Source organism: Lutra lutra, chromosome 3, assembly GCF_902655055.1.
Source record: "Lutra lutra chromosome 3, mLutLut1.2, whole genome shotgun sequence".
NCBI lineage: Eukaryota > Metazoa > Chordata > Mammalia > Carnivora > Mustelidae > Lutra > Lutra lutra.
The window spans coordinates 76,344,405-76,357,677 of record NC_062280.1 but is presented as its reverse complement, the minus strand read 5'-3'; the positions used below and the strand labels follow the sequence as shown (position 1 = coordinate 76,357,677).

Sequence of the window (13,273 nt, the reverse complement as noted above, 5' to 3'; positions counted from 1 at the left end):
TAAAAATTTTACCTATTTACAGAGTTAAATATTTTGCTTTTTAACTGTTTTTGGATTTTTAAATTAGGATTTGTTCTCCAACTGGATAGTTCATATCTCTGTGTGACATTTCTCTTCAGTTTCATGTTATAGTGGAGTTATTTATTTGTATGTCTTGCTGTTTTTCAAAGGACTTGGCATAGGATCTCTCTCTCACAAATCATGTTTTTCAAATCTGTAGAATCTAACATAGTGCCATACAGGTCAGACATTTGAACAGTGTTTCCTGAAAGTAAAAATGAATTTTCATAAATATATTAGAGTTGGTTTCTAGAACTAAAGTGTTTTTTTTTTTATTTATTTTAATTTTTTTATAAACATATAATGTATTATTAGCCCCAGGGGTAAAGGTCTGTGAATCGCCTGGTTTACACACTTCACAGCATTCACCATAGCACATATCCTCCCCAATGTCCATAACCCCAGCACCCTCTCCCTACCCCCCACCGGCCCCCCTCAGTTTGTTTTGTGAGATTAAGAGTCTCTTATGGTTTGTCTCCCTCCTAATCCCCTCTTGTTCTAAAGTGGTTTTTATAAGCCAAAGTAGATTCAGGGAGATAAGTGCAGTATTATAAGACTTTGATATAACCACAAGAGTGAACTCTTCTTGCTAGAAGACCTCTGGCCCTTAGTCATGTTTTTCACCAAGAAAAAACTTTGTTCTTGTTTTTCACCAAAAGGCGTTTATAAAAGTGATGTTCTGTATATTTAAAACAATATAAAGGAATAAAATATCAACTAAGTGGCATTGAAAATTTGAGAATTATTTTCTTCTACTTTGAATTTTTTTTTATTAAAAAAAGTATGTGGTCCATAGTGAAAACATTATCTGCCACAGATACCCACCTTGGAGGGCCTAAAAATTTTGTTTTGTCTTACATTCTGTTTACATGAATTATTCTTATGATTAAAAAAAAGTTTTGAAAAAATTTGTAAAGCACTACCAATTTTCTGAGATGCATATTTCATTTTCTGCGTTTTTTTAACATAATTTTTAAAAATAACCCCTCCCCCTCATTCTTTTCCTTTGAAAGCATTCTTCTGGTCATGACAGAAGGGAAAATTATAATTCCTATCAGAGAACCTCTTCTCCAGAAGACAGGTAAATAATTTTATGTGCTCCTGCAATTTAAATTTTTTGTAATAAGTTTTAAAAAATTATTTATCTCTTAGGTTCTTCATTTTAGGGTGAACAATTTCTTTTAGATGGTTTTGCAGTATTACTTGAATAAGCTTGAGGACAAATCATTTTTTTTTTTTAAAGATTTTATTTATTTATTTGAGAGAGAGACAGTGAGAGAGAGCATGAGCTAGGAGAAGGTCAGAGGGAGAAGGAGACTCCCCATGGAGCTGGGAGCCTGATGTGGGACTCGATCCCGGGATTCCGGGATCATGACCTGAGCCGAAGGCAGTCGTCCAACCAACTGAGCCACCCAGGCGTCCCGAGGACAAATCATTTTTGAGTGGCTGTTCTAGGAGTTTCTAGTAGATACTTCTAGATTTTATCTAATTTTGGAGGTGAGAGAGAATAATTTCAGCATGCCCAATACTCCATAAAAGTTTTATAAAATGAAATGAATCCTGAATGAAACACTGAATGGAAGTTTATAAAATGGAAAACTGAGTTGAAATCACCTTACTTTGAAGTGCTGCTTTTATTGTTACTACTATCCTTTACATAGCTCTTTATAGATTTCAGAGTACTTTTATGTATATATCATATCTTATAATTGTGTTAAGATGAAAGATCTAGAAATATTACTGTTAATGTTCATCAGGCATTCGTAGTAGTACTTCAGTTATTTCACTTAGTGAGCTATGATCATTAAATAATTTTAAATTTTAATAAATGATCCTTAAATTTAATTTTTTAATTAAAATTAAGTTAAATTTAAATTTTAAATTTTAATAAATCATTAAAATAATTTATGATGGTAGAAGCATCCTCTAAACTTCCTTCCAGTGGTTTTCATCTCTTCCTTACCACATACATACTTTCTTCTTATTTCACTCCGTTGTCTCTAAAAACTTTTGTTTCATGGACATTGAATTAATTGTCATGGTTTGCAAGTGCTTAGTACCTTTCATCAATCACCTACTTTCTATCTTTAAAAGAAAAAAAAACACCTTTCTACATGCACAGAAAAACATGTATATCTATATGTTATATAAATGACTTATAGATGTATACAGTTGACCCTTGAACAGCCTGGGGGGTTAGGGGCACTAATGCCCCCCTGCCCAGTTGAAAATCTGCCTCTGTAACTTTTAACTCCCCAAAAAACATAGCTACTAATATCCTGCTGTTGGTAACATAAACAATCAACTAATATTTTATATATATTACATATATTATATACTCTATTCTTACAGTGAAGTAAGCTAGAGAAAAGAAAATGTTATTAATAAAATCATATGGAAGAGAAAAATACATTTGTAATACTGTGCTGTATTAGGAAAAATTCAGTACCCACACAATTCAAACCCGCAACTGTTCAAAAGGTTAGCTGTATATAAAATATGAATTAGTATATTTATTACTATGTATATTTATTACGTGTATATGTATTTAACTTCTCTTAAGGTTCTCTGACTTTATTGATATTTAAAGTTCAAATGGCAGATCTTATACTGTCATCTTTGTTTGCTAATAATTTAAATCCTTTCTCACTGCTATTTAGTTAAACGGGTTCAAGAATAATAGCCAGTGTTTTTTGGATATCTCTTGGAATGAGTTAAACTGGTCTTCATGAAGGCCAGCCAATGACATTGATGTCATTTGTTCATTGCTTTGATAAAGCATTTGCAGGGTGGGCTTTTTTCATGCCAACTGTATATGATATCCAGATATAGATCTTTTACTTTAGACAGTGTGAATCAGGATGACAGGTTTGTTTATGTGAACTCCAGTAGTTGTTTTGTACACAAGCTGAAAGCTTTTATAATCAAGACTAAATGAATGATGTCAACAAAAGAGAAGTTGAGAAGTTCGGTGAGATGTTGTTCAGTCATAGAGTTGCTTCAGCATTATCAATATATGATTTTCATAGGTATCTATAACATAGCTTTCATCTTATAACTTGGTTTTCTTATTTTATGTGTTAGATATGCAGAACAAGAAAGATCCCCTCGGGATAGAGATCACTTTGATTACAACAGGTCAGAGTATGAGCATTCAAGAAGAGGGCGTTCTTATGATAGTAGCATGGAGTCACGGTTAGTATTGGAAATTTTAACTACAGAAAAATCATATTTGTTTAAATTTTCTTTATGCTTCTTAAAAAAACCGTAAAACTAGCATTAAATGGATGTTCTTAAGGACCACGCTTTCTAATAAGGATTTCATGCAAATTAACTCCTTATTGCAGTAAGTATATGAAGTAGTTATTATTGTGTATTTTATAGATGAAGAAACTGAGGCAGAGAGAATTTAAGTCATTTGTTTGTGTTTTAGAAGCATGTCAGTGGAAAGTCCTGGTCTGACATTGAGCCTAAGCTCTTATTCATTATATGGGACTGTATTGTATGAGGAGTTAGCAGTGTGAGTTTTTTAGATTCCTTACTGAATGAAAGTCATTTACATCATATGACATAGAGTGATCAAAATATACTTTCCTACATGATGGCACTGGGACAGTGAGAATGACGTTACCAGTCTAATTTTTATCTAAATAGAACTTATTCTTTCTTGAGCCTTGGAGAATTTGGCTACCCACCCTGTTAGTCATCCAGTTTCAAAAACTTGTCTACCAAATGTTATTGTTAACAAAGATCTGTATCCTTTTGATGTCTCCCTCATATTACCCATTCCATGACTATTAAAACTATACTTCCCGCTAAATTTTTGATGAAACTCCTTTGCAGTTTGGAGCTAATCACATTATTTGCTATCTGCAACCTAAATTTCCTTCTCACTACTTTAATATATACCTAAAAGTAAAATGTCAGATTAAATTAGCCTCCAAAAGCCAAACTCGTCTGCTGTCACCTTAACGACCCCTCGGGAGAACCAGCTACCATAATTGGTGAGCTAAGCATCTTGCATTCTTTCTCAAATCCTGTTAAGACTCTTACAAACTAGATATTATTTTTCACAATTTCTCAGGGGAAAAAAAAAAGTGAAGTGGGTTTGAAGTGATTATGTAACTTACCTGAGTTTGCAGTTGCCTACTTGGTAGACAATGAAAGTGGGATTTGAACTCAATTTTGACTCCCAAAACCCATTTTTTCTTCCATAATCTCTGACTGTATTACTTCATTGTAACTGTGTTTGGTCCAGTATATGTACATAAGTCTCATTTGATTCATATACTCACACTGTGAATCAAGCAGACTGTGTATTATGTAGAAAATAAAAGCTAACAGTATGAAAGCATTGGAAGAGAAATTTAGACTTGAAGAAGACTCTGTCATCTCTGCACTCGACAGGAACAAACAGTGAAATTGTAAAGATGCAATTTTATCAGCCAGTTAGCTGTCTTACCTAGTGTTTCTTAGAAGAATGATAACCAAATGCCAGTAAATCCCTGCTGTAGTTACTCTCTTGAAGCCTTCTACACTCACAATAAGAAGCAACTCAGTTACAAATCAGTGCCTAGATTGCAGTGCACCTGCCTTTGTAACTAACTGGGATATCTATTTGGAACTACTTTTTTCCCCCTTCTGTTCACTCTGTCTTCCCGTATACAGTGGTATACTTCAGGTTCAAAACAACTCCTCTGAATCTACCTGGCTAGGTGACTCCTTCTCTCTTTCTTTGTAAGTTGTATTACTATATATTAAGACAGACTATCTCAATTACAGACCCCCCAGATCTAGCTAAAAATCTATCGAGTGGTTTCCTGGTAATAATGATAAATAACACTTGTTTTTATTTACTGTATTCATTTAACTAATGGTTGCACAAAGCATGAGCAGAATGATCTAAGTTTCCAAAGCAGTATAGGTTAAAAAAAAAAACAAACAAACAGCTAAGTGGACAGACTCTTCTCTCAGAAATGATAGCAAAAAAACAAGAATTTACTCTTCCTGTTAGTTCTTGATAGTTTCAGAGAATAATAACCTTGATTTTTAAAAAAATGTTACCTTAAGAAAGGATACTCACCTACAATAGTCAGGAAGAGTTACAGCAGGAAAATAGTTATTTTTTTCCCATCTCAAATAACCAGATGTTTCTGATATTCTGAGGTTTTAAATGCCAGTTCTATCAAAAAGTAATTTCAAATGTTACAGTTTTTTAGGACATTTTTTATTCCTGGATTGCCATTATTAGAAGTATGCTCTGGTTTCTTCTTTATACAGTTTATTATGTACATCATGGTCTAAACTGTCTTGTTAAAACATTGTTTCCATGTCACTCTCGTACTCAGAAACTATTAATGAGTCTCCATTGACTATTATAAAAAGCTTAAAGTCTGTTTCTTGTCTTAAAATTTCATACCTTGACTCAAACTCATCTTGCCAACTACCATTATACATGACTCTTTATTGTTTTCTGACAGTACTACTTAATAACTTGAACATCCTACTCCCTTTTCCAGTAGTTATTCTGTTCACTAGTTGCAGAATGTCCTCCTTCTTCCTCCACCTTCCCACTCTTGCCCCAGTATAAAGTCTGTCAAGCCTTGAAGCCCTAGTTTAAGTTACATTTTTTCTATGAAGCACTTCCTCACCATTCCAAACCACTTGCCCTTGTCTGAATTTGTGGCCTGCAAATGGTCTTGCTCATTTGGTATGCAGCTCATTTAAGTATGTAATTTATAGGGCGCTTCGGTGGCTCAGTGGGTTAAGCCTCTGCCTTTAGCTCAGGTCTTGATCCCAGGGTCCTGGGATCAAGCCCCACGTCAGGCTCCCTGCTCAGCAGAGAGCCTGCTTCTCCCTCTCCCTCTGCCTGCTGCCCTGCCTACTTATGCTATCAAATAAATAAAAACCTTTGAAAAAATGTAATGTATGTAATTTATATTATCTTTTCTCCATTAAAAAAATTTTAATATTACAGAAGTAGGGACCGAGAAAAACGCAGAGAAAGAGAAAGAGATACGGATCGTAAAAGGTCTCGGAAATCCCCAACTCCTGGGAGAAGAAGCCCAGAACCATCAGTAACCCAGAGTTCCTCTGCTCAGGATGAACCTACTGCAAAGAAGAAGAAAGATGAGCTGGATCCTCTTCTTACTCGCACGGGTGGAGCATATATTCCTCCTGCAAAGCTCAGGATGATGCAAGAGCAAATTACAGATAAAAACAGGCATGTCAATATCACTGAGTTTTAAAGTAATGATACCCTCACTGAAAAAAAGTCAACCGTGGACTAATCAACATGGGCTATTGAGAGTTCACATTATTAGTCCACAGTGGTAGAGACCTCAAATTAGGTTTTTCTTCTTTACTCCATAAGCTCCTTTGGAGCTATGCTTACTATTTGCCCTGACATTAGCTCAGCTTCTTTAAATGAGTGTGGCTCTGTTCCTATGAAGCTTTCTTTACACAAATGGGCTGTAGGCTGCATTTGAGTCATAGATGTAGTTTGTCAACCCCTATACTAATCTATGAAATGAAGTTGACCATGAAATGAAGTTGAATCTTCTCTACTCCATAGTTTTCTTAGACCATACCATTTCAGACTGTAATTTTTTGCTAAGGCAAACAATCAAAATTCATTTATGAACATTCACCCTCAAAACACCTTCACTTCCTTTTCAAAATGATTGAGATGAGAGGAGCTATACATGAAAGTATAGCTAAGTTTTCAGGACCTCTTTCTTCAGCGGCATGAAAGAGGATAATTACAGAAAGTGTGGTCCAGGATTGAAATGGTCACTCAGTTGCCAGTTAGGTAACAAAAAGATTGGGACAAAGGGTAGCTATACTTTGAGAAAAATAGATTTCGAAGTGAGCCAAGAAAGAGTATTCCCACATCTTTCATAGGTATTTTAATGGCAACTTGAAAGTACTTGAGACCCTTACATAAATGAAATCTAAATTTACTTCATGAATTAGTTTGAAGTAGAAATGTCATGTATAAAGTATAAATATTTGAAATAAAATTTTTAAAATTTATGAGCTAGAAAGGGACATTAGATGACATTAAATTTAAAACTAATTAGTAAGTTTCTTTGTATGTGTCATATTCCAGTACATGGTAATAATGCCTGCAGTGTTATGTTTAGAAGGAGTTTGGAGATGGCTTCTGTGGTTAGCAGGAGTTTCGTGAGCATGTAGGCCTTCTGCTCTCTGCTCTTAGGAGGAGGCAATGGTGGTAGCTTTAGTGAGAGAGTCATTGTCTCCAATCCAGCCCAAAGCAATCCTAATTATAAAAGACCAGAAACATTGTTATTAAGCCATGTCTTTCTTATATCCTTATAAATAAAGTGGGTGGAGATGAGTCCCCAGTACACGTAATTTTACACTGATTCCTAGAAGATAATTTCATACAGTTTAAATCTGCTCATAGCTGTAAAGGGGACAAGGTGAAGTAGAAGTCTCTTAAGAGAAGTCTATAGACTTTACTTTTAGTAGATACTAAGTCAGGAGAATTTTAGGCTTCTTAATTAGGAAGTGCAGTTGTACTTGATTATAGTTTTTGTTTGTTTGACCAAAGTTTAATAGGAGAGATTGTGATTATATATCAGCAGTCTTACTCATTAGGCTAGTTTTTAAGCCATTGATCTTGTTTCTCAAATAGTAGCATACCAAGGGGTTGGGGTTGGGGGCCCCTGGAAGTGTTGCACCCACCTCAAATGCAGGCATTTAGGAAGTACATGATCTATAAGGAATTTAAAAACAATATAATTAACTGCAGATCAGTCTGCATTTTATCCTCACTGTCTGCTGAGGACAATGTCAGTGATAAAGTACTCTTCCCACCAGAGTAGACTGCTCTCACCACCTCTCCCTTAGTATACCACTCCAGAACAGGGATCCTTAACCTACAGACCTTCAAGAGGCGCAAAGGTAGAATTTGGCAACACATAAATGGAAAGAAAAAATTGCATCTTTATTTTTACTTTCCTCTAACTAAAATTTAGCATTTCTTTTTATCAGGAATAATGTAGGCAGTAGATCTAGCATTAACAAGAGTATTTGCTGCAAATATATGAAAATATTGCTTATATCCATGCTACTTGGAAATTAAAGAAGTTATTAGTTCTACCACCACTTCTGTTATTTAATGTTTAAGAACCACATAGAATTCTGTATCAAACTTTTTTCTTTTCATGCTTTGAAAACTATTTAAATAGATTGATATCCTTTGTAATTCTATATATTTATATATATTACTCCAAAAAAGTCCTTCAGCTTCACGAGACTACCAGAGAAGTATAAGGAAGATGAGGAAGATAAGACGCTCTACAGCTGAAACCATATTCCACGGGGAAATAAATATAAAAACCATAGAATTACAGAGCTTAAAAGACCTTAGGTGTTACCAAGTTAAACCTAAATAAATCTAGTTAGGCTAAATTATTTGCCTAAGGTCTGAGTTAAAAAACAAGCAATACAGATGTGGGACTACTGCCTAAATGCGGACATGTTCTTTAAAATACAACAGTCCTTCCGCCCCATGATTTCATGTGACTCCCTTTTCCTGTATTTATTGCCATTTCTTTACAGTTTAAAATATTTAATCTTGTTTTCCTTATCATGCTTTTATAAAAAAGGACAAGATAAAAATCTCCTTTTAAGGCTTATACTTGGATACTTCATATTATAATTTAAAATTTTTTAAAGTTGTCATTTTAAAATTAAATATAAAGACAATTTTAATTGAAGTATTATAATGTAAAATAAGTATGTATTGAATCTAATAAATGAATGTTATAATTTCTAATATACGTGGATGTAAAAACAAAACATTATATATCCTTATATAATTTTATTATGTTATTAAAGAGAAGTGATCTGTAGTTGAGCATATATACAGAACATCAAATATAGGTTCAGGTATTCCTATAGTCATTTATTTTACTGCACTTTGAGGTCATTTTGTGAAAATAATGTTAAAAAACAAAGGAAGCCTAAGTACTCTTTATGTTCTTATTATAATCTCTGGTTACTGTAATTGTTGACTAAGTTTTCATGTTTATTAAAATCAATTCTTTTTAGCTTGGCATACCAGAGGATGAGCTGGGAGGCCCTAAAGAAGTCAATCAATGGTCTTATCAACAAAGTCAACATCTCTAATATAGGTATTATTATTCAAGAACTTCTTCAAGAAAACATAGTTAGGGGAAGGTAAGCATCAGCTATTTTATTTAAGTATTTCATAGCAGTTTTTCAAAGGAACAGAATACCTACATGGACAATAATTGTTGATTTATTGTGCTACTTCAGTAGTAGTTGAGAGTAATTATATAAAAAGCAGTTCTTATAAAAATGTACGGCCACTAACAAATAACTTGTACTTCACCATTAGAAATTGTGCAGTTTTTGCTTTTGAAAAGGTCTAATGTCACAATGATTTTTGTGTAGACATTTGTTTACTGAATACTTCCAATAATTTAAACTCATAAGGAATAATGAACATTTTATTTATATATGTATATATAATTTTAATTTCTAATGAAAAGTGGGAAGGTGTAAGAAAATCAGTGATCAATGTTAGAAAAGCCGAAGGGAATGACAGTCATTTTTTGTGTAGTTTTAATTGGTTGTGATTTTAAAAGGATCAAGAAATAAAAATATGTCATATTTTTTTTTTATTTTGAAATCTGAAGGATATTTTCCTGTGTCATTTCACATGACTCTGATTTATCATTTCCAAAACATTGGTGAGGGAGCAAGTAAAGTAAGATGTAACATGTTGTGGGGATATAGAAAGTTGACCAAGAGGCAGCTTGTCCTCAAAGGTAGGTTGGTAGAGTGCTCCCATTTTAGTCAGAAAGCAGCAGAGGCTATATGGGTTGCTTAAGATCTCACAATTTATATAAGCTGGGTTTTCTTTTCTCATTTTCTACTCTGTTGATTCAGTTGTCAAAGTTAAACCTGATGACTATTAAGATAAACTGTTTTCCTGCCTTTTGGCAGTCCAGTAATTATTTGTCATTACATTGCTAGAAATAACTTTGCATCTCTCCCTTTATCAAATGCATATAGAACCATGGTCATTTCAAAATGAGTTAGAAGTGGAACCTTGTTGACTTTTTTTTCTTTTATAAACAGAGGCCTGCTGTCCAGATCTGTTTTGCAAGCGCAGAGTGCTTCTCCAATCTTCACCCATGTTTATGCAGCGTTAGTGGCAATTATCAACTCAAAATTTCCACAGATTGGGGAATTAATCCTTAAGAGGTTAATTCTTAATTTCCGAAAAGGCTATCGAAGAAATGATAAGGTATATATGATGGGCATGTTAAGTCGACAGCTACATAGGGACAGACTAATAATCCAGTATCAACAGTGATAAGCAATGTTGATTGTTACTTAGGAATTCTTTTTAAAAACTGCATTTCATGAGAACATTTTTTTTTGTTCCATTAAATATCTCTGGCTGCTAACAGTGAGCCACAGAAATGATAGCTATAACTGTAGGATTATAATTATTTAGCCAGAAATGACACTATTTCACATTTAATAGTTTTTGTCTTGTAACTTTCTTACATCATAAAAATTATCCTGTGTGCTATGTATTTTAAATAAAGTATGTAATAAGTAAGCTATAGATTTAGTAGTTAAATGAAAATTGGTTTTAGTTTATAGTTTAAATTGTCTCTGCCTTCACTTTTCAGCAACTTTGTCTTACCGCTTCAAAATTTGTGGCACATCTTATTAACCAAAATGTGGTAAGTAATTCTCAAAATTTGGTACCAGGCAGTGGCATTAGACATCACATGCTTGATGCCACTTCATTGACACATCTCTATCTTTATTTTGCCTTGTGGTCTTTCAGAAGAGAATCTTAGATGATATTTTAGTTTTAAAACTGTAATAAATGTGTTTAATATTCTTAAATAGAAAAAGGAACTCAGAACAAATATTTTATCAAATTGATCTGACTCTTAATATTGTACGTGGTTATTCAGCTACAAATTATTCCTTCAAAGAATGTAATTTAATCATATTTATAAGACAATAAAGTTAATATTTCCTCCACTCTTTTTTCCCGTACCTATTGTTGAGAATGTAATACTATCTGATATTCTATAAAAAAATCTTTTCTCTGCAACAACTAGTATATAGTCATATATTCTTAGAATCAGATTATAGAGGCACCTGGGTGGCTCAGTTAAACGTCTGCATTCGGCTCAGGTCATGATTTCAGGGTCCTGGAATCAAGTCTCGCATCAGACTCCCTGCTTAGCAGGGAGCCTGCTTCTCCCTTTCTGTCTCTCCACTGCTTTCTCTCACTCTCACTCTCTGTCTCAAATAAGTAAATAAAATCAAAAAAAGAAAAAAAAAGAATCAGTTTATAAAATGTAAATGAAATAATTTTAATCTGTTTTAATTGCAAGTAATTTTCTCTTTATGTTCAGGTTTTGTGTTTATTTTGTATTCATTCGTTCACCTATTTGATGGTTTTTTTTTATTTGAGAGTTTTGAATTAGCTTCTATTTAAACTAATGAAAAATAGGATTTCTCTTATTCATACTCAAAGGTTTCCTTCAGATGTATATTATGTTTAATTATATATAAGAGGAAGAATTTTGAAGTCACATTTAATCTTAATTTATTTACCATTATTTTCATTCTTTCCAAATGAAATTCCTGTATTCATTCTTAAAAACCCATTAGATTTTAATGTAATGAGTTAAGTTATTATTACAATGATAACTTGTTTCTTAAGACCATGGGGACTTAATTTCACATATCTATGTGAAAGCACAGAAAGTAAGTTTTGGTTTTTGAATGTGTATTCATTTATATTGAAAATATTTTTGGCATTGCCACAAAACTGTTAAAATGTTAATTATGTTAGGTCTTTCAGCTGTGGTACAGGGCAATATTTTCTTATCACTGATACAAGACTAAGACTGTTAGACCTCCACACCATACTACAAAATAAAAGCAATATATATTTTAGATGTTGTGCTCAATGGAAAGAGTATCTTCCTAAGTTAAGACTTAGACTGTTTACTCCCCCATCTCAAAAAAGTATCTGACCTTAGGAAGGCTTATGTACTGGTGGCTTGAAAATGCTTCCTAGTACATTTCCTTTTCACAGCAAAGCTGCTCAATAGAATTTTATTCCCATCCTACCTGGCATTGTTTTTAAGTATTAAATTTTTAGCATAGTCACTGTCAATAACTTGATTTAGTTAAAAAAAAAAAGAGGGAAGTATTTTAAAACCTTCCTTGAGTCCCAGATATTTTCTGATAAAATTGTTCATGTAATTTAAGAACTATTTTCTGTATAACAGAATTGGATGATAGAATGAACTAGGAAATAGATATAAAGAGTTGTGGTTGTGAAGAACAGCATTAGAAAAAGTGTAGCATAATTTTTAACTTCTATTTTGAAACTAATGGCATTTCCTATAGATATTTTATTGTTTCCTTTATATAATATATAAGAATTATTTCTTCTGGAGATAAATCAAGTAGTTGTATTTAATGTAATCAGTTTAGATTTTTGGAACAATCATCTGGAAATTTTTAACAGACATAATAAGAGTGAAAGAAAAATTATATCCCATATTTGGAGTATTTCTGTATGCATTCTAAAACTTTGCTCATCATATGTATAATATTATTGCTGTAAAAACCAGATTTGCCAATTTTTTTAATTACTATCAATAGTAGGTTAATATATGTAAAAGCATTTTCTCAATTCCATATGTCTTCATTCTATTTAAGGCACATGAAGTTTTATGCCTAGAGATGCTCACTTTGCTCCTAGAAAGACCAACAGATGATAGTGTTGAAGTAGCTATTGGTTTTCTCAAGGAATGTGGCCTCAAATTAACACAAGTGTCACCAAGAGGAATCAATGGTAAGTATATTACCTTGGTTTGATATTGAGCTTTTGTTTGAGTATTATAATATCTTTTGCTTATTTTATTGCTTTTTTCTTTCATTTTCACTTTAGCTATATTTGAGCGCCTCCGAAACATTCTCCATGAGTCTGAAATTGACAAAAGAGTTCAATATATGATTGAAGTGATGTTTGCTGTACGGAAGGATGGATTCAAGGACCACCCAGTTATCCTAGAAGGCCTTGACTTAGTGGAAGAAGATGATCAGTTTACCCATATGCTCCCTTTGGAAGATGACTATAATCCAGAAGATGTTCTTAGTGAGTTAG

At 33.1% G+C, this 13,273-nt stretch overlaps 1 protein-coding gene across 4 annotated transcripts in view; it reads left to right on the top strand.

Annotated features, from left to right (window-relative positions):
- CWC22 (CWC22 spliceosome associated protein homolog) overlaps positions 1–13,273 on the top strand; it is a 58,832-nt gene that overhangs the window by 20,229 nt on the left and 25,330 nt on the right. For all 4 annotated transcript variants that reach the window (XM_047722330.1, XM_047722328.1, XM_047722329.1 and 1 more), the window contains exons 3-10: positions 1,074–1,141; positions 3,145–3,255; positions 6,038–6,283; positions 9,142–9,270; positions 10,198–10,366; positions 10,761–10,814; positions 12,826–12,961; positions 13,058–13,264. In XM_047722330.1, coding sequence (XP_047578286.1) covers positions 1,074–1,141; positions 3,145–3,255; positions 6,038–6,283; positions 9,142–9,270; positions 10,198–10,366; positions 10,761–10,814; positions 12,826–12,961; positions 13,058–13,264 — 1,120 coding nt within the window. The remainder of the gene's footprint in view (positions 1–1,073; positions 1,142–3,144; positions 3,256–6,037; positions 6,284–9,141; positions 9,271–10,197; positions 10,367–10,760; positions 10,815–12,825; positions 12,962–13,057; positions 13,265–13,273) is intronic.